Here is a 22,053-nt window from a genome sequence, read left to right as displayed (position 1 = left end):
ATGTTCTTCGTGTTTCCTCCCGCAGTCTAAAAACTTGCGTGTGAGGTTAACCGGTCATCCTAAATTGCCCGTATGTGTGAATAAAGCTGTAGAGAAGACGGATGCATCTTTTAAACTTGCGGTGAAAAACAATGAAAAGTTCCTTCTCATCAGCTGCTTTTAACTGTAAAGCACCAATAAAGGCTTTTATATCCCTCATGACACTGACCATGCATAAAACTGTGTTGACAACTACTTTATACTGTTTAAAATGTCCTATCCAGCTCGTTTTGTAACTTAGAATTTCACCCATAATGAGTAATTGTTTGGCTGAGTTACTAGAGGCACGTGTTTTTTAGAACTTTACACTATTTATCCGACTGCATTTTTTATTTTTTTTTTCAATTAATGATAAAAAGTGCACAAAATAGCACAACGAAAAAGAGGCAATAAACAACAAACAATGTTGAAGAAATGCAAACAAAGTCTCTCTGAATTTCTACAACCTTCATTTAATTGACTTACTTTTTGCTCCGTTTTAGGTCCCAACCTGTTCCGACAGGAAACGTCTGACTTCCCAGCATCCAAACACTCTCTTGACATTTATACCTGCTTTATTTACTATTAATGTTATGATCAGTTATTTCAATGCATAAATCAACTCTCGCATTTTGAAGAAAACTTAACTTTGTTAGTTTTCCTGCATGTCTGAATATGAACTTGATTACCAGAGTTAGTGGGTGGTTTTGTTTACGGTTTCATTTAGATTTTCTTACTTTTTCACTCGATTGATCATTTGCTTGCAGAAATGCAAAATGTAGAAAAGGAGCTGCTCTGCAGGAATATTGAATTTGTGTTTTGCACTGAAGCTCCATTAAAAATATAAATCTCCCAAAATAAACGAGACTGTTATCTGTTATGGCAGGCGGGACCGTCGAGTTGCGCGATCGAGCCCCCCTCCCCCCACCCCCCCCAAGGGAGGACTCCATCAACCCAGGCTTAAGAAAATCTTAATTTCAGCACCAGACAAAAACATGCCAGAGGGCACGGCACTGGGATGTTGTACTGAGTCGATCTGAACAGTGTGAAATGCATTTCTACATCCAAGGTTTGCCAGACCAAACACAAACAGCCCCCCCCCCCCCCCCCCCCCCCCCCCCCCCCCCAGTGAACTGTGGCTGAGCAGCAGATAGGAGTTAAAGTTAGAGAAACCCATATTTCACATAGAATGTGAAGAAAATTTAGGCTGCAGCTGCATCTGCTGCAGTGTCATAACAGAAAGTTCTGCCACCAGTCTTTTCAGCCTCATGGGTGCTGCAACGTCAAATGTACTTCTGGAGGTTTCTCGCGGGAATAGTGTGTGTACTTTGGGAAATAATGTTAGACTTAAAGGGAAAAGCTTTCAGCTCAGTAAAAAAAAAAAAAAAGAAGTTTCAATTCACACTACAAATCTTTTTGGCTTTTTGTTTGAAATACATTTTTCGGGATTTTATTGTTGTGATCTAGATCAAAAGGAAGGAGCCTGTTGATGGAAACTGCTGCAAGTGACTGTAAATTATTAGCATGTAGTTAATGACTGTTTGCACCATGCACCATGTGACTGTGAAATCTGCTGCGATGGTGCGAATGAAGGAGTTATTCAAATTGAGAAAATAGCCAGTGGGAGGACGTCGCACCTTAATTATAGAGTGGGTGGTCTCCCAGTCAGTATGTGGCAGGTTCAATTCCCTACTTACTGTTTGTCCGGATGTCAAAGCGTCCCTGAGCAAGACACTGAAACTCCAACTGAACCCATTTGATGGGTTGCCGTGGCAGCGGCCTCCATTGGTGTGAATGGGTGAATGTGAAAGATAATAGGTGTAATGTGAATTATTGATTCACCTCCTGGAACGTTCTGATATGTTTGATGACTTCCGACTCTACATGTTTATGCTTGTGAGGGCTCAGTGCTCAATCCAATCGTTCCAGGGTGAACACAAGCAGAGTAATGCTGTTTCTCGCCGATCGTTTTCATGTCAATAGGATCTAATCTGCACGAAAAGCTCTCATTTGCTTGCGATGTCACTCGTGGTGTTAGTCTTAGTGAATCAGTAATTTAAGGTGCACGAACTGAAATCTTAATCTATTTACGTACATTTTAGCATTTTAGGATCTTTTTAAACTGTCCACTTAATGTCTTAAAGGGGACATATCATGCTAAATCCACTTTTTTAGCCCTTAAATGCATTTTGGTGTATATTTAGAGTGTTTAGAAGTACAGAAAAGTTCAAAGTAGTCTCTTCAGGTGCTCCGTTGATATCTTTATATTCTGTTTTGGTCATATTTTGCGATCGGTTTCGATTTTTCTATTCTCTATTACGTTTTTTGAACAATGACGTCACAGTATTCTCAGCGGAACTGCCAAATTAGGACATCGACGTTTCGAGCAATCCGCCATTTTTGTTTCTCGCTGCGATTTTGTAGTCCAACCGAAGTTACGAGAGGATAAGTCGAAATGTTCGGTTGTTGGATGTAGTAACCCACAAGCTTCGTTACACCGTCTCCCAGCATCAGAACCTTTTCGAAGTGCCTGGTTGAGTTTTATTTTTCACAGAAATGTACCCACATCTGTGGGTAAGGTCATTTTTGTGTGCGCGAATCACTTTAAGGATGACTGCTTCAGCAACCTCCGCCAGTATAAAGAAGGATTTGCCGAAAGACTTCGTCTGATTGAGCGGTCAGTTCCTTCTATCTATGGAGACGACGAACAGAGCACTTCGGTAAGCTGTATATAACGCTAAAAAGTGTGATGATAAGACGTCCCTGTCATTGTTTTGTTAGCATTAGCAGTTGCACCGTCTTCATATGTTAGCGCTGTGTGCTCGTTTTAGATTATAATGTAACTTCTGTGTTAAATAGTCGTTGTAATACAGGCAGTATTGTAGTAGTGGGCATGGATGGAGAAGTTAGTGTAAATATAGTAACACACCATTGCGTTACATCCATATGAAGACGTTGTTCTGAAGGTGCATCATCGTCATTTTCATCTCGCTCCGCCGGGTCCGACTCTGGCTCCAACATGTATGGCTGGATGGACAAATCTTCCGTTGTTGACATTTTGTAAATAATGTGTGAATATAAAGTTTCTGCGCCGCTAGATAATTGTATCTGTTCTATCAAACTACAAAGATGGCCGAACAGGGTGACGTTGAACCGAGTGTCACCTCTGCAACCTGGAGAGGAGGAGGGGTATGAAGTGTCTCATTTGCATTTGAAGAGACCGCCCCAAAACGAGTTGCTCTCAGAAGCGCATCAGAAAAGGGGTTGAAAAGGGGCCTGTGGAGCTCTAATAATGAGGAATTCAGACCCAAGCATTGCAGTTTCGCGTTGTATAGACCACAACTGTATGATTTATATGTAAAAAGGAAGGATTTAAAAGCATGATATGTCTCCTTTAAGGTGCTAGAACCTGATCCTATATGACACATGTGCAAAAGGCAGGGTACAACTTGGAGAGGATTCCAATCCACCACAGGGATTGAATTAGGCCGGGGGGGGGGCTTGGAAGAGTTCGACTGACTTAGCGGACATAAAGGAAAGATTTTGTTGATTTTGGCCAGAGAAATAACAAGGTGTTACTTCCTAGGAAGGTAATAGTTGGGGATAATTTCTTCCTGTGCAGTTGCTTTTGTTTTCCCTCCGTGACTCTTTATGAAAGCGACCGGACACTCATGTCCTCCTCACACAGATCGTTCGGGTGCTCGGACCACACCTCAGCCAGTGACGTCACAGTAAGTATTTCGTCCCCCATCACTCCCCACCTCGCTCCCCTTAGCAGCGTCTGCTACAGCCGGTCATCCATCATTACAAAACCACCGTTCTCTCGCCACCCAGCATCCATCAACATGTCAATATCGCTCAACAGAACATGTGGTTTTTTTTTTTTTTTTTTGCCTCACGTGAATCGTCCAGCTGTGAAATTACAGGCAAGCGTGATCTGAAACAAACATCGCTGTCATTGAAAACATGAAAAGAGGCCAAATCAATCAAATAATGGGAGCGGTTCTGCACAGATTTCCAATATTCCATCATCAGATTTGACATTGATCCGAGTTAAACTGTGCTTTACATGTCATTACGGTGACACACTGGCACAGTCGACACGACTTCAGAAAGAACAAGTAGAGTTCTTTTCTCTAAAAATTGTTGATAAGCACGAGGACGGAAATGAGACACTTCCTCTGTCAAACACACCCAAAAACACACACGCTGTACAAGATGGGTGGGGGATATGGGGGGGGGGGTCCAACTCCCTGAAAACGTTCAGCCTCTCCAGCTCTAATCTGTAGGGAGAGATAAAAGCGCGCAGTAATTTTGGGAGCATTCGCTCTGCTTTGGCTGGGTTTCTGCCGGCTCGCTGATAAAGACATAACACTTACAACAACATCCTCCCCTCCCCTCCCGACGCACGGCCCCCACCTACAGACCTGCTCTCTATTTATTCCTGCCATTCTTCTTCGTTCGGCAGTAATAAATACACACGCCTCAATGAACAGCCACTTCATCACTGCTTGTCGGTTATTTAATAGGAACTCAACGGGCGGGGGCGGGGGGGGGGGGGGGGGGGGGGGGGGGGGGAGCGGAGAGAAAAAGAGAGAGAGGCTGATTTCGATTTACATTGTGAATGATGGGAAATTAAAGGGGGGGAGATTGTAATTCAACTTGTGACGCGTGGAGCCCCGGAGGGCGAGAAGAACCTGGACAATTGAATCGATCAGTAGGGGCAATAGCAGCTATTGATTTGTCTTAAATAGAAGTAAGGGATCGATTTAGGTGGAGGTGCCACCGAGAACGACCCCCTTATTGAGTTGAAATGAATGTAACGGGACTTGCAGTGGCAGCCTCCAGGCACCGCTTCGAGAGCGCGCGCACACACACACACACACACACACACACACACACACACAGACACACACAGACACACACACACCGTCCTGAACATGCAGCAGCAGACAATCACCTCGAAGGCGATGCAACAACAACAGTAGAGGGAACAGTGGCGGTGAGTGGGCTTCCCTTTTGTGTGTCTATTTCATAAAACACAAAAGCTGCACTTGAGAAACAATGGCGTGCGTTTGTGGCGTTTGAGTGTTTGTGGCCAAAACAACTCATTTCACTCCACAAAAGCAGCAACACCCACACTGAACTCTCATCCTGCTCCTGAGCCACTCCACGAGCCGAGGCGTTGAGCGTTTAAAGTGCCGCTTTACTGCCACTTGTGCCGCCACACGTATACACACACACACAAACACACACACACACACACACACACACCAACAAACTGCCCTCCTCATCGACCCTCTGCACCCCGACCCCGCCCACCCATCATCCCATTCAGACTTTCCTAGATCCTGGAGAAAGGGCCTCGCTCTGACACTTCAGGGTGACGATAATGGGATAAGTGGCCTCCAGCGAGCTGAGGATCTTTTTTCTCTCAGGAAGGTGCGGCTCTCCACAAGCTCTGGGAATAACGGAGCGTATTCATTGGAAATCAAACTTTTCATTCAACCACTCAGGCGACACGGTGCAGCAGCGGTTTGCTCTGCTGCCTCACGAGGGGCTCCTTGTTGGATTGTTGAATTTGCATGCCCACCGGCACTTTCTTTAATCCCAAATACAGCAATTCAAACAACTCAGCAAAGACAAATTAGTAAATAAATATGTTAACGGGCCCAGGTAAAGGTACATTTTAAATACAAGATGGTTTGTCCGCATAAGTGACACTAAAAAATGACGGCTTGGTCTTGGACCAGGGTGTAAAAACATGGTTCTTGTCATTGAGAGAGCCTAAAAACCAACTTTCTTGTTCTGTTTGTATTGGCACTGCAATGGACAAATCATCAGACTCTAAATGAAACAGATCTAGATGAACGAATGACTGCCATTGACACTCAACACTTTTTCTTTTGAACACCATCCAGCCACTGAAACCCATTTTATTCCACTTGGGATGAAGCTGGAGCCAATCCCAGCTTTCACTGGATGGGAGGCAGAATAAGATGGTCCCTAATAAGAGAAGAGCCACATTCACAACTACCGTGGGCTGTGGGAGGGAGAATTCTGCAAAGCATGGAATCCAGGGCTCTGCTGAATGTAGGGCGGCAGGACTCATCACTGCACCACTGTGCTGCCCAGAGTCAAAGAGTCGTACTGAATTTGCTCTTAAAACTTAAGTTTTAGAGGTGGTAATCCTTCTTTTTTCCCCCTCTGGACAGAGCAATACTTAGAATTCTAAACTCACCAGCAAGGAACAAACAGTCACTGACTAGAGAAATGTCAAAAAAGTCATTTCTCACAAAAGCTGTTGGGCAACTTCTCAACTCAGCTGTCAATTTATTGCAAAATGACAATGTTATCAGCTTTCTGGTATATTTAGGATCAAACTGCAATGACCTCCTCTTGCTGGATCGGCCCACGCCTTCATATTGTTGTCCACATTTAACTTTGCACTCAAACACACACATATTCACATACACACACACACACACACACACACACACACACACACACACACACACACACACACACACACACACACACACACACACACACACACACACACACACACACACACACACACACACACACACACACACACACTCACCAGTCCTGAGGCGAAGAACACTGCCAGCAGAGCGAGGCAGGTTCCCATTACGATCAGCAGCAGGAACACGATCAGCGGATGCTGCTGGCTCATCCTGTAGTAGGACTCGTACAGCCAGTCCTGGGGCTTCGCCACCTCCACGCACACGTCGCCCTGGAACCCCGGGCAAACGTCCCCCAGCATCTCGGGCCCCTCGGCGCCCTCGCCCCCATCGCTCTTCTCCAGCAGGTAGCGTCCGCGGGTCCACAGGGCCTCCTGCCACATGAGTTGGCCGCCTCTGAATTGTTGCTTGCTTGTTGACAACACAACCAACAACAATAACAAACAAAAAAGAAAGAAAAAAAAAACAAAACACAAAACACGTGCGTAGGAAAAGAGTGCCGGGTGAGGGATGCTCTCTCTCGCCCTTCCGCTGCCTCCCCTCCCACACAGGTCCACCTCCACCTCCACCTCCTCCTCCTCCTCCTCCTCCTCCTCTTCTCTCTGCTTTTAGAAAAGTTTGCTGCGAGTGATGGATGGACGGGCGAGGCGAGTGAAAGGGAGCCAACTTTCCAGCTCTGGCAGTTTCCTCTCACATCCTCTGCTGCTCCTCCTGCTCGAGCTGGCAAAGTGAGTCTGAAACTGAGGACGGTGAGAAAATAGATCCTCCTCTCCTCCTCCTCCTCCTCCTTCTCCTTATCCTCCTCTCTCTCTCTCTCTCTTCTCCTCCTGCTCCTGTTGAAGAAGCTGATCAGACTCCAGAGAGAGAAGATGCTTCTCGTTGCTTCAGAGTCGGGCAACCTCTGCTCACCGCGCAGAGCTGGAGCTGCAATGAGGCAACATGTTACTGCTCTGAGGTACAGATGAGGACTGAGAGAGAGAGAGGGAGAGAGAGAGGGAGAGAGATAGGGAGAGAGAGAGAGAGAGAGAGAGAGAGAGAGAGAGAGAGAGAGAGAGAGAGAGATAGGGAGAGAGAGAGAGAGAGAGAGAGAGAGAGAGAGGGGGGGGGTTAGTGGAGGGTGCGTGTGTGTGCGTGCAAGCGAAAATGTGAGAATAGAGATGTGTGAGATTAGCTAATGTGGAGAGAGAACTGCGAGAGTGTGTGTGTGTGTGTGTGTGTGTGTGTGTGTGTGTGTGTGTGTGTGTGTGTGTGTGTGTGTGTGTGTGTGTGTGTGTGTGTGTGTGTGTGTGTGTGTGTGTGTGTGTGTGTGTGTGTGTGTGTGTGTGTGGGTGCAAGCTGGAGGAAGAAGGGAGACACTCTTGCACCGGAGAGAAAGAAAAGCCAGTGTGAAGTTGACAGCAGAGAGAAATGAAGAAGTGTGTGTGTCAGCAGGAACACAAACCAAAGTGAGAGGGGTTGTAACACAGAGAAGAGGGGGGTAGAGAGAAAGGAAGAGGAAGAAGAGACAAAGTCAGGAAGGGGAAAAGAAATAAAAAAAAAAAAAGAGAGAGAAAAGAAAACCTCGGGAGACAGAGAGAGTGTGGGAGGAAGAGAGAGATCAGCGACGAGTGATGGGAGGAGGAGGAGGAGGAGGAGGAGGAGGAGGAGGGGGAAGAGAGAGCTGGTAATGAGGGAAAGTTTCTCCATGTGTGTTTGTGTGTATGTATGTGTGTGTGCTGGCGGTGGGAGTAAAAAGAAGATCTGACGAACCAGGTTCCAGATATTCCTCCTCCTCCCTCTCCTCCTCCTCCTCCTCCTCCTCCTCATCGCTCTCTCCTCCCCTCGCTGTCCTCCCTAAGATTCTCTGTGAAGTGAGAAAACGCCACTTCACTGTGTCACGTCCCCATCGCTTGCTTTCTGCGCAGAAAGCGCAAATTCCAAGCATACGGCTCGTCTGACGAGAATAAACACAGTGCACCGTCTATTTTTAGAAGCTTCAGGTTATACAGTTTCCAATAAAAGCCGCCTGCTGGTTTCCTCCAGACTGAAAGGAAAAACTACAAGCAGCCACGAGCACGGTATCGGTCCTGTCCTCCCCGGTGAATACTGCAGACGCACTCCGGGAAGAAGGCTGCTGACATCAGACAGAGTGAGAGGGCCGCAGTGGATTTAAACAAGACTGCGATTGGACTTTGCATGTTCTCCCTACATGCATGCGTGGGTTTCCTCCAGTTTCCTCCAGTTTCCTCCCGATCCGACAACTCTAAATGTGCGTCTCTCAGTGTTTGCCCTGTGATGGACTGGATGGACGTAGCAGCTCGAGAGAAATAAAAAAATTTTTTTTAAAAAAGTTTAAAATTAAATTTTCATAGTGATTGTTGCCAAAGAAACTGAAGAAATCAGATATTCTGTCCAGTTTAACTGCTTAGATTCAATGTAAAAAGACAAACTGTCTTGTTTTGTTCTTCTTTTGATATGTTGGCGAGATCTGTTCACCTCTTATTGTTTGGGCTTCATGTGTCGGCCAATCAGACACACGGGGAAATCATTGGGAGTGTCCCATTCACATCAAAAGAGTTCACTTTTATTGGAAAAGACTTTTGTGTAACCAGTATCTCTCTATTTTTTAGTTGAAATGTATATTTTTTGTCCTCCGGTCTACTCGTTATTAATGACACGTTGAGGTGATGGATAAAAAACTGTATTGTGGAAATGAAAAAACAGCCACTTGCTTTGTTAACAGACTGAGACTGAGTTCAATAGGAAGCGTCATTGCACCCATTTGACTTCATTTCTCCTTCTTTTTGGAAGTGTGCTGTCTCTCTCTCTCTCTCTCTCTCTCTCATCTCTCTCTCTCTCTCTCTTCTGCTTCGCCGCTGCACCTCTGTGAGCAGGGATTACTCACACCTGCACCCCATTCGAATGTCAATGGAGGATATCGACATTTGCGCCGCAGCGCGTTTTCTGGTTTCTGGACGTTTGATGGATCACCATGAGCGTTGGTGACCACTGAGGGTCTGATCTATTAAGACCTTGGCATGAAAGTGGGGCTAAATAGCGGATGATTCACGAAGAATGAAAGCACGAGTGGCGTCACACGCAAACAGAAGGTTCAAAAATGTTTTAGGCTCACTTCCATGTTGGTTTGCTTGCAGGCTGGAGCGCTGAAACAAATGTGCTAGATGTGTTGGTTGGAGGGAATTCTCAGAACATATTGCCGCCAAGAAATCTGAATCTGGAGAAATGAATTGGGTGACGACCCGTCACGAAGCCCTGCTTGACAAAGTTCGAGTGAAAGACGTTTTCATTTCAGAAAAGTTTTGCGTTTCCACTGCAACGTTTTGAAAGAGGCGTCCGTTTGCAAGGAAACAATGCAGTTAGCGTGCCAGGCCACAGGTTGGCACAGTTGGTTGTTTTTGTAAAAAAGAAGAAGAAATATGCACGCAGAGAACAACATGCTGCAGACATTAGCAATGGCAAGTAGCCTCCGCAGACATTTGGATGGACAGACAACATAGTTGGACTGATAGAGACGCAGCGTTGGAGACGCTTCATTCTTTGTTTATTCTTCTTCTTTCTTCTTCTCCCCCCCTAGTGGGAACGGAATGGAGTCGCTGGAACCAGCAGATGGCAGTAGTGCAACTTCACAGATGCCAACCGCTGTTGAACCCAAGTGAAGAAGAAGGGAACGGTCATCAGGGATGAAAAAGCTGCTGATAAGAGAGAGAGAGAGAGAGGGAAACAGTCATCAGGGACGACGAGAGCGGTGGGAAATGATGTAGATAGATCGAACCAGCAGATGGCGGTAATGCAGCTTTATGGAGGCAAGCTGCCGTTAAACCCAAAAGAAGAAGAACAAACAAGTCCCACTTTGCGCCACTTTTTCATCCATGAAAACACATTCAATAATAAACAACACGCGTGTTTTCAGTGGCAGTGAATCACACTGCGCCTCATACATGATTCAATTGTTTTGCGCGATCTCGGAGAAAACGAGAGTCCAGTTTCATGAAGGCAAAAAGCACGAATTGATTGGATATCGCCTGGTGTTTTGTCTAACAAACTCAATCCTCAGTGCATCCCGTTAGTAGGTCAGCGTTTGTGCAACGTCACCTTTTTATTATGCACAGTTGATCAGTGTTTCTGGGGATTTTTCATCTTCTCCACAGATTTTCTCCAGGCTTCCTCCCACAATCCAGACACGTTCGATTAATCAGTCGCCGACACCAAAAATGGAAAACTCTCACTTTAGTCTGAGAAAATGATCAGACACCTCATGATTCTGCTGTACATGTCGCTTCCTTTTGAGAAGTAATCCGGTTTATAGACGGCACAGAGTTGGCGCAGAAAGCTGCATTGACAGGCCTGAAGGCAGATTAATAGCAACAATAACAGTTATGTTGTTTCACCTCATCCCAACTCTCACTCCACCTACTCGCTGCATCCAGAGTTATTCTGAAAAATCAGATGTGTCGGGTGCGTTTCCCCATTAGCGATGCGCGTCGAAGTCACACGTCGTGTGGGATGGACGGACATGAATGGACTCACTCAGCTTCTCATGCCTGACAGGATCTGTTGAAGTGTTGCTGTAGAAGAGAGAAATGACAAAAAAAAAAAAAAAAAGCAGCGAAAGAGACATTCCGGGAGCAATTTTCACGGCGAGGAGTCTGGAGATGGGAAATCGATCACGGCAGAGAAAAGCAACACGGGAGGGGAAATTCATCGAGAATTACTCTCCAGTTTGCTAAAGTGACGACGATAATGACACTGCCGAACAACACCGCTGTGTCCTGATGCACATTAACACTCAAAATATCGAATACACGTTACTCTGCTGCAGAGCTCAGAGATAAATGACCAATTCCACTTGTTTTATGCTGAATGGAGCCTCAAAAAACAAGTTTATCCTCAAGTATCCATCGAACTTAGGATCGGACTACGAATGAAGGCAGGTTACACACTGATCACCAAACAAATAATTGTATTAAGTAATGAACTCTTGAGAATCACTAAAATAAATCAAACTGGAAAACACGGCATACAAACAAGTTTTTCTTTTTTATTCTTTCATTTCAGGCATGTGACATTTAAACATTTTGTGCAATCACATACATAACCAATATCACTATATACATACACAACATCTAATATACATATATATATCATTTGATGATAATATATAATTAAATTATACATTATGAAAATATAGTTACAGAAAATATATGTTTAAATATATACACACAAACTCATCAGCATACACACACACACACACACACACACACACACACACACACACACACACCTCGTATATCTGATTTACATGCCTGAAAAATGGGCAGGAAGAAGTAAACTTATCGAATCCTACCCCTTCTCCAATATTTAATAATTATCTTTCTGTATTAAGAATAGTTAGTATTATATATGTAAATATAACCGTAAGATTGTTATCTAAAATAGACATATATAGACCCACATACAATGTACACTGGATAAATTTGTAAACGGTTCAAGTAATGCCTGAGTTTCTCGAAGCAGCACTTTAATGTGTGAATACGACTGTTTTAAAGAGGAAAATTTGCAACTGTTTCAGCCTTTTGTCTGTACTATTATCATTTTTATAGTATAATTTTATTCAGAACTTTGCCTTCACCAGTGATTCTGCGTGGTTAGTCCCTTTCACACGGAGTAAAACAAGTAAACAAGGTTTTCTTATCATATTAATGTGGTGCATTTTAATCATGTTATCATAACAGTGTGTTTATGATAGACATCAGTGAGTATTTTTGTCTGTTTATTAACAAATGATAACTTGCTTGCAACCTTGAGCGAGACATTGATGGATAACGGAGGAAAAAAGAAAAACACTCACTCTAACTTAAATTAAGGTTTTCATACTGTCATTGTACTTTACTCAGAATGGTTTTTTTTTTTTTAACCATTCAATTTGAAGTTTTGGAAAAGGGGAAAACAGAACAAGCAAAACATGCAATGTTAGGACACAAATTAATGGAAGGGTAATATGATTATAAAATAAGCTTTAGTTCAAACCTTTGTCAGTCATGACAGTTGCAGACTATGTAGAAAGAACTTTAATCAAACTAGTTTAACAGGAGTTATGTCCTCTATTGGATCAGTATCCCAATATTCATAATATGAAAGAGAGTATATTATTACATTATATTAGATGAGAGTTCCCATACTTAGATTTTGTGGGGATTTTTAATTTTAAATCGATAAGGACAATGATCTGAATGATCGATGATGTTCTGTTCAGCCTTAACAGCGTTATCAGTCTGACTTCAGCAGGTTCAATTGGTTCAGCAGAGGATGGATATAAGAGGATCGAGTTCTCAGGGTCAGTCACCTCCTGAATGTAAAACAAGAGTCGTCGTCAGAGATCAGGCCTTCTGGAGCAGCGCAAATATTTATTCTAGTAACAGGAAAAGATGACAGTGTGAAGGAGGGGGTCGGCTGACTCCAGCAGCGACGCATGGTAACAAGCCAGAGACCGTCACCCAACCCCACCACCAACACCACCACCACCACCACCACCACCACGTCCCCTGACAAGCTGAGAGCTGTGTGACATGAAGTGTGATGCATTTGCAGCCGCTGCTCATTCTGCCTCCCGTCGACGTGCCGACGGCTCCCTGACCCCAACGGGAAATCTGTGTGAATTCGTGTTTGAGTATCGCATGAAGTCGCCCTTCTGGTGGTTTCAAAACCGTCCGACAAACGTGTGATGAAGACTTCATTTGCAATGTTTCTGTGTGTGTGTGTGTGCGTGCTCACATCGCATTGCAAGTCCATCATATGCTTCCTGCTTGGCTGCACTGAATAAGTGTGTGTAATGTAATCTAATTACGTCTGCCTTGACACAACAAAGACAAGATTAATGAACTGGGCTGAGTTACTCACACGCAACAGCCCATGACATTTTAAATCTGTTTGTGTGCGTGTGTGTGTGTGTGTGTGTGTGTGTGTGTGTGTGTGTGTGTGTGTGTGTGTGTGTGTGTGTGTGTGTGTGTGTGTGTGTGTGTTAGGGACAGCTTGAACTATGAGTTTCCCAATTCTTTTGACTTTTCCTTCGTTCACTGTGATAAATGTTCATTCCTCCCATGAGCCCTTGAGCACAGTTGCTTAAATTAGGGGAAGCCCGCTCTATATCGCTGCGCCCACCCGAAGCACCCAAACCAGAACAAATCTGTGTAATACAGACTTGGCGGGGGAGTGACGCAACGAAACAAACCCAAACATGATCAGGATGCGAGCGAGCGAGAGCGCGTGTGAGACGCATCAAGACGCTCCTATTTTTACCATGATGTCAAACCACATCCCATTCATCATCTGTGTGTGTGTGTGTGTGTGTGTGTGTGTGTGTGTGTGTGTGTGTGTGTGTGTGTGTGTGTGTGTGTGTGTGTGTGTGTGTGTGTGTGTGTGTGTGTGTGTGTGTGTGTGTGTGTGTTCACTGCGCTATAAATGGACTGATCTGTGTAAGCGTCCACACTCCCCATCAAATCAACAACAGGTGTGGCTTTGCTGACCACCTGCTCCCCACCACAACATGCGTGTGCGTTCCTGCCGAAGGCGCTGACAGAATGGGAGCACGCTGCGAGGGCGAGTGGCCTCAACGCATGGATTCTGCACTGACGCCCTCCCACGTACAGACGGGACGGAAGGCGAGCAGATGGAGACGGAGCCGGAGAGCGAGGATCGCCTTCATGTGCAGCAGGGAGACGGAGCCAGCATTACCATGCGTTAATCAGCCTTAACAGGTCTGTTGTGACCTTTGATCGTCTCAGCCCGGCTGAGTGACGATGAACGATCACCGCTGGTTATTAGCCGGGCTCGAGAACGTAGCCGCGCGTTGCTAGTTGAGGCGTATTGTACTTTTGTTGTCAAGGCAACAACAACAAAAAGGTATGCAAAGGTAGGTTAATGCATCAAATCCAGCCTGGTTGTTTTGGATAGATAATTGTCATGCTTTTTGTTGCCATGGTGACAATTACAAACGCCATTATTTGAATGCCTCTCACACAGTGGATGTTTCCTTTAATTCAGGAAGCAAGAGTCAGTTTCACACAACAGTGTGGATGAAAACACGAGCTGTGACTGAAACGCTCTGACGGCGCACGTGAACCGTTGTTGTGTAAACGGGGCCTAAGTCTGTTTCCAGACCTGAGACACATCAGTTCGCCATGTCTTCAGGAAGAAACCAGATTGCACAGGGAAAACATGGAGAGCCCCCAGAGAGCTTATTCATCCATTTAGAAGCACTTTAATTCTTATTGTGACAGCATGTCTGGAATCCCCCTAATGGGGCCCCCTATAGTGTGTAGTGACTAGTGGGAGGCCTCTCGGAGACAACTGGTCCATATCACTGAAATCAATGACACATCTTGAAACCTCCTCAGACTCCAATAAAACCCTGGTCATCTCCCTAATGGGGCCCCCTGCCTGCAGACCGCTGCCTGGGAACAACTAATACAGTAAAGGGGCATATTAAAAAAAAATGGCCATTTCCCGACTGGGGCACCCCACGGTGCCTCTTGCACTCTCGAATCGCCCCTGTACTCTATGTTTTGAGGTGTGTACACATCTCATCCGATGAATGATCAGAACACATGGAATGTGTCAGTGCATGAAGCCCTTCGGTGTAATCTGTGTGGCTCATCACTCTGTCAAAACACAAAGCAGAGCAGCGGGAATCCCGATCAGCCTGAGCACTGCACAGAAATCAATCTTCGCTTGGCTCTCGCTCAGCGTCACACGTTCACCTTTACCCATGTGGGAAATCCAGAGTGATGCTGATCAATGCAATCAAGCCACTGAAGCTCACACAGATGAAAAGGTCAAAGGAGAACGTCGCCCACTCCAGATCCTCCCGAGCTTCCCAAGATATGGAAGGCCACAGACAATCTAGGTTAAATAGCATCCTGTGAATATCGAATAAAAAAAACTAAACTAAACTGGATGGCACCCCAATTGCAGCTGAGCATGTAGAACAGTAATTACAGCAGGACTGATGATGTGCTAGAAATAAACCGAATCCCCCCACCTTGATGGGAGAAAAGTGGGCTTCATCACCTAACTGGGTCTCTCTCACCCCAGCGGTGATTAAAACACACAGCGATGACCTAGATAAGTAGCAATCAAGGTGGGAAGGTGGGAGACGGGAATGAGTGACAGCGCAAGGGAGACCACCCACACTGCTTATTGCTCATTAAGGAAAACACTCTGGGATTCATTAAATGGTGACGGGTTGTTTTTTTTTTATTTTTTTTTTGGTCTCAATCAAACACAGTGAGTTCAAAGCGCGCTGTACGGAACCGCCTGTTTTTGCATTTGATTCTGCGATATGTTATCCGGGAATTGACAAAATGCTTGACTAATACGACTCTTAATTGACATTGTTCAGGGGATTCTTCCAGGGCTCTTTAAAATGCTGTTTGTTCCCCGGCGGCAGGAGCCCGTAGATAGTAGATAATCATCGAGTGTAAAGATCATCTCATTCACTACATCATTAAACACGATAGGCTGCAGGCTGAGCTCACCCCCAATTAAACAATAAACCCCAACTGGGAAGTGTGTCAACTACAGCGTCCGCCTTCATTTTTACCAACGAATGTAGAAATTCGCATAAAACCGATTCAAGAACTGAGGTGTCAAAGGCATTGGTGTTCACCTTTATGAAAATCTGATACAGGAGAACGTTTTTCATTAGTTTCAGTCCAAAGCAGATATTGGAAAAATACATGAATAGAACTAAACTGAATAAAATCCCTCCACATGTAGCCTAAAATGAAAAAAAATTAATAAATAAATCCTTAAATATTTAACGATTCGATCAGAATCTGTGTCTCGTCATTGACTTACCATTGTTAGTCACTATGTTACCATGGATAATCTTCAAGTTGTGGCAACCAAGTCCACAACGTATTACTGCAGTCATTCACTCCTTTCAAAAGAGAACCGTACCTTGGGGGATATATGTGAGGAAATAAGAATATTACCAGACGTATATGAAAGCCTTATAAAAGGTTGAATGCAGTCTGAAGCCTGCCGCAGTGTTTCTCTTCAGACTGGTGGTACCAGGCTTCATAAAAACGGGCTTCCTGTTGAGATTGTAGTCACTTTCTCTAGTCGTTGTGACTCTATAGACATTTTCTTTTCGTATGCTCTACTCCAAAACAAAGAAAACCTTTAAAGTTTAAATCTTACCGGTCCCGGCCCACTCAAGATGAAATTAGACTGAATGTGGCCTCTGAACTAAAATGTGTGCGACACACCTGCTGTGATAAATAGAGCTAATTTTATTTTGAAATGTAGTCTAAATTTAGACCTGGATTTAAAGTTGAGTGGACCGTTCCCTGCTTTCCTGTTGTGCTTGCTCAGGAATTCCACCATTAATTGCATTAACCCGGTATCGATACGGATCCCAGAAACCCGATTTGCAGTCATGACTGCACACACAACTACATTAACAGAGCGGCGTCCCCGCGGTGTGATGGATGGTCTGTGTTTGCGGGGAAATCAAGAAAAACAGAAGCAGCCCGTGTGGAAACGGAGAGAAGGGAATTGGTCTGCTGGCACAGGCGAGGGACCGACGGTCGTTTTCTCGGGATAACGGCTCGGCAGACGAAAGGATTGATTAGAGAGGCGAGACTGAGCCAAAACAGGAGCCTAAAGATGTTCTGATCCTCCATAAACAAAGACAGTCCATCCATTTATCCTCTGTAATACTATTTCCTCACTTGCTTTTTTGGTTTTTTTTAATTGAATTCGCTCCAATATTTACCACAAAGCTTCTTGCTCAGAGAAAGAAAGAAAAAAAACAGTCTCAGCTGCCTTCTCTTTTTTTTTTTTTTTTTAATGGAGGAAGTCAAGTGTGGACGCGGTTAATCACTGACTTGTGAACGACTTGTTCATTCAGCTGTGTGAGAAGCTTTTCCACTCCGAGTCGTTTCATTCAGCTCGGAGGAGGGAGGAGCTCGCCGGGGTCATCGGGTCATACGGCCTGGCGAGAGCGGGGGGGGGGGGGGGGGGTCAATGGAAAAGTTTGTCCAACATTTCTGGAGGCGGGTTCAGTAAAGAGTCTCTCTGATTCCTGTTGTCTGGGTTGTTTTTTTTAGTCAGATGTCTTCAGCAGGTCCAGCTGGACGGAGACAATCGTTACAATTTGCTCACAGTTGACCAGACTGATTATTTTCTGTCTGGAGATGTGCCGCTGCCAAGCGCAGATGGTACGCCTAATCCAGAACAGAAAACACACACACACACACACACACACACACACACACACACACACACACACACACAGACACAGAGAAACTCTCCGCTCAGGCCTGCGGGACCCAGCGAGACACTCGTGGACGGTCTGGCAACGCCGCTATATTTGCTTTCAGGGTTTAAGTGTACTGAAGACACCAGGAAGTTCACCCGTGGAGAACGTAGTAGTGTTCGGAGGGTCTGACACTGGTAAGACACAGAGCGTGTGCGCCACCCAGTGTGGAGGAGAAGAATCACACACTGACGGACCAACTCCGGACGCTCACTTACCTGGAAAATGCACTCGCGTGTTCTGCACTCACAGAGCTCAAGTTTTGGAATTTCCACACACATTGTTAGAATTCTGTCTCAATCTAGACTCTCGATAACTCTCACACATTAACCGCACACATCCTAGAACTCCCAACTAATTCTACAACTGTACCACAATCTAGAACTCTCACATGATCTAGGACTCAAATTATAGAACTTTCACGCGTTCTACAATTCCATCACAGTCTGTGCCACGTGGTAGAACTGACATGTTCCAGACCGCTCGCACATTTTAGAATTCTGTCACATTCTAGACTATAACTCACTTACATTCAACATACATTTTCTAGATCTGTCACACATTTAAGAATTCTCAATCATTCTACAACTGTGCCACAATCTAGAACTTGTGCATTTTAAAGGTGTCATATTATGCAAAATTTCCTTTCTAGTGGGTTTTTTCAACAGTAATAATCGTCCCCATACCTGGAATGACGCCCCGTGAAGAAAGTCTGTCCTCTCTCTCCCTGGTGTGTTTCAGTTTTTTAAAGTGTGTTGCTCCAACCAGCCAATCAGAAATCAAACCCTATATAGTGTCATCAGGGGCTTAGCCAATCCCAATCAAGGTAGGCCCTCCCTTTGACCCTCCACAATTAGGCAGCTCTGCTCTGGCACATGGCACCACGAGAGGAAGTACTTCCTCCTCCTCCTCCCAAGATGGGCATGTGTGGGCGGAGCCAGTCCAGCTCACTCCAGACACAGCAGATTCTGAATGCAGCTTCTATGATCCAATATTCAAATGGAGGAAAATCGTTATAATTATATATTTGTCAGTTAAATCAAATGACAAATTTGAGAACTCTTTCTCATTCTAGAATTCTAACACATTGTGGAACCGACACACTGTAGATCACAAACACAGTTTTAGAATTCTGCCACAATCCAGAACTTTCAACTCATTCTAGAGCGCGGGCAGTTTTTATTTTAAAAATGCCATGTTCCACAATGATCACACATTGTGTGTGCCATTTCCTAGAACTCACACATTCTGCGCCAGATTCTAGACCACACGTGTCGAACTCCAGGCCTCGAGGGCCGCAGCCCTGCACGTTTTGCATGTCTCCCAGCTTCAACACAGCTGATTGCAATGAGCAGCTCGTTATCTGGCTTTGTGCTGAATGTGATGATGAACCATCAGGACATTCAGGGGAGGGAGACATTGAAAACGTGCAGGGCTGCGGCCCACGAGGATCTGAGTTTGACACCCCTGTTCTAGACCCTTGAATCATCCTCTAGAACTATCAAACATTCTGAAGTGAAAGCACTGCAACTTTAGAGGAGTTACTTTGGTACACATATCGTCTTCAGTCCAGCTCTATAAAGAGAGTTGATATAATGACTGTAGCGTCTAACTTCATTTATTAGTATCAGCGATAAACGGGTTCAACGTTTAACCATGAAAAGAAGAAGAGAAAACCACACATCGACTGGCAGTTTTAAAATGTTTATTAAAAAATAAAATAGAAAATAATATATTTACATAAAAATGTCAAAAAAAAGCTGCTGTGGGTCCCTCTGGCCACTGGTAGCTCGGTGTCCATTCTGAGGGGCCACTGCTCACATGAATGGACCAGGACACAGTCGGGCTGCCGTCTCTCCTTAAACAGCAGCCACCACTTTTAAAATCCCTCATTGTGTTGCAATGGGGGCAGTATTACATTGCATCTACATGTACATGTGTACTCCGAAACCTCGGCGGTCCGCGCGGTTCCCGGGGCGGACCGCCGAGGTGCACGGAGATTTGAATCCATACAGACTTCTGGAGATACTGCATGTCAGTGTTTTTGCTGCGATGATGCGGGCAACTCTAATCCAGCCAACAACCTTCCATCAGTAATTTGCCGTCCAGTCCGTCTGTCCTGGTTCCAATTGCTAAAAAGGTTGATCCACCTTGTTTTCCAATTTATCCTGGGCCAGCATTTAAACATTTAATGCCACGTCTTGATTCATGGGAGGGGAACAAATTTTCATCTGCGGGGTGAAATGTACGACAGCATGTTTTAAGAGTCAGTGATTTAATTGTTTGTTTGGTTTTTGTTTTGCTCAGATCATTAAAACGTGAAATGGATTTCAGACTCGGAGGTGAAAATCTCATAATCTGCTTTGCCTGTGACCTTTGGGTTCGAACGCTTCAGCCCGCGGGTCAGGAGTTTGGACTGACAGATCAGAGTTGCCACATCTGAAAGGAAGTTAAAAAAAAAAAAGAAAAAAAAAGAAAAAAAGAAGTGTAACAATACTGAATGAGTCTCAAAAAAAAAAAAAAAAAAGGTGAATTGTCAGCGGACGCTTTGGAAGTGCAGCTGCTGCAGAGTGCAAGTCGCTCTCTGGGTGCACTCGCTTATGAGCCGTCAGGTCGTCTGCTTTAAAAAAAATAAAAAGTCATGAGTCGGGATACTTTTCTCACACACGGTTCACTATGTCACACACTACACAGACCCAACCACTGACATTAACCCCCCCTCATTCCTTATGACTGATGGGTGTAGAAAACTAGACTTTGAAACATATCAGGGCCTTCAAACAAATATGAGGGGGGGCTTGGAGGATGATGAGGGGGTGGGGTGGGGTGGGGGGGATTGTAGCTCACGTGAGTTTGTCGGGTCCAACAAGCGGAAAAATAAGCCCCGCCTCCCCCCCCCCCCCACTTCCTCCAACGGGAAAAAAATAAAAAATAATACAGATGACACGATAATTAGAAGAATCCACTTGCATAGTAATAACACCAGCGTGTGTAGTGTTGAGGGCGAGTCACAGCCTCCGACAGTCCTGTCTGCGTGTGTGTGTGTGTGTGTGTGTGTGTGTTTGTGTGTGTGACACGCCGTACACACGCTCCAAGTAAACACAAAGAAAGGCATTGCAAACAATTAGCGGAAGTACCTGGCAATCAAATATACACAAGATTCCTAAATGGAATCAAAATATAAATTCCCTTTCGCTTAGGGTCCTTGGTTCAGGAAGACCCCCCCACCCCTCCCCTCCCCGGCCCCGCCCTCCTTCTCATTTGTCCGGGAGAGAGAGAGAGAGAGAGAGAGAGAGAGAGAGAGAGAGAGAGAGAGAGAGAGAGAGAGAGAGAGAGAGAGAGAGAGAGAGAGAGAGAGAGAGAAACACTTATCGCTGAGCATCTAAAGTGTTGGTCAGCACTGATTTACAGCTGTGGGTGAGAGCTGACCGGGGGGGGGGGGGGGGGTCACGCCTCCACTCCCACCTTCCTTGTCTGAGGCAGAGTCGACACACAAACTGTTCTCACGTCTCGTCAGTGCCCTTTGCTTCAACAAAATAATAAAAATAAAATCTAATTCAAGTCAGTTAGTCTGTTTCCTTCTCGACCTTCCAACGACGCGTTGTGATAAAGACACAAGAGCAGGACGCAAATCCTCGTAAAACTACCGCAAGAGGACAGAGCGTCGCCCACGAGAGACGCACACACGCCCACTACTGAAGTGTGTGTCCTCTCCCCTCATATCTCCTCTTGCCGTTTGAATCCCTCCACTCATCCCGTCCTGATCGCTTTCAGCAACACGTTAAACCAGGGGACAATAGAGGAGGAGGAGGAGGAGGAGGGGGGAAGGGCAGGCCTTCCAACTGGGGTCCATCACACACACACACACACACACACACACACACACACACACACACACACACACACACACACACACACACACACACACACACACACACACACACACACACACACACACACACACACACACACACACACACACACACACACACACACACACACACACACACACACACACACACACACACACCGGGGGGAAGGTAAACAAAATTAAAAACTCTATAAAAATAAAACAGTATAAAATGCCTTTACATATACACACGCGCAAAATTAAATAAGCATTTACTTTCAAAGAAAAAAAAAAACCCTAAACATTATTGCACAAAATTTAAAAGACAAAAAAAAAAAAAAAAAAAAAAAAAAAGAAGTTTGTTCTTAAGTGTGTAAACT

At 45.0% G+C, this 22,053-nt stretch overlaps 1 protein-coding gene across 1 annotated transcript in view; it reads right to left on the bottom strand.

The window, feature by feature from the left end:
- The window catches only part of adcy2b (adenylate cyclase 2b (brain)), a gene marked incomplete at its 5' end in the record, with an annotated part of 50,522 nt that extends 43,636 nt beyond the window's left edge, over positions 1–6,886 (bottom strand). Inside the window, 1 exon segment of the mRNA XM_080485622.1 lies at positions 6,623–6,886. Within this exon segment, the coding sequence (XP_080341748.1) occupies positions 6,623–6,886 (264 nt within the window).
- Positions 6,887–22,053: the final 15,167 nt, after the last annotated feature.

This window comes from Lipophrys pholis (assembly GCF_963383615.2).
Source record: "Lipophrys pholis genome assembly, chromosome: 17".
NCBI lineage: Eukaryota > Metazoa > Chordata > Actinopteri > Blenniiformes > Blenniidae > Lipophrys > Lipophrys pholis.
This window is presented reverse-complemented; position numbering and strand designations above follow the sequence as displayed.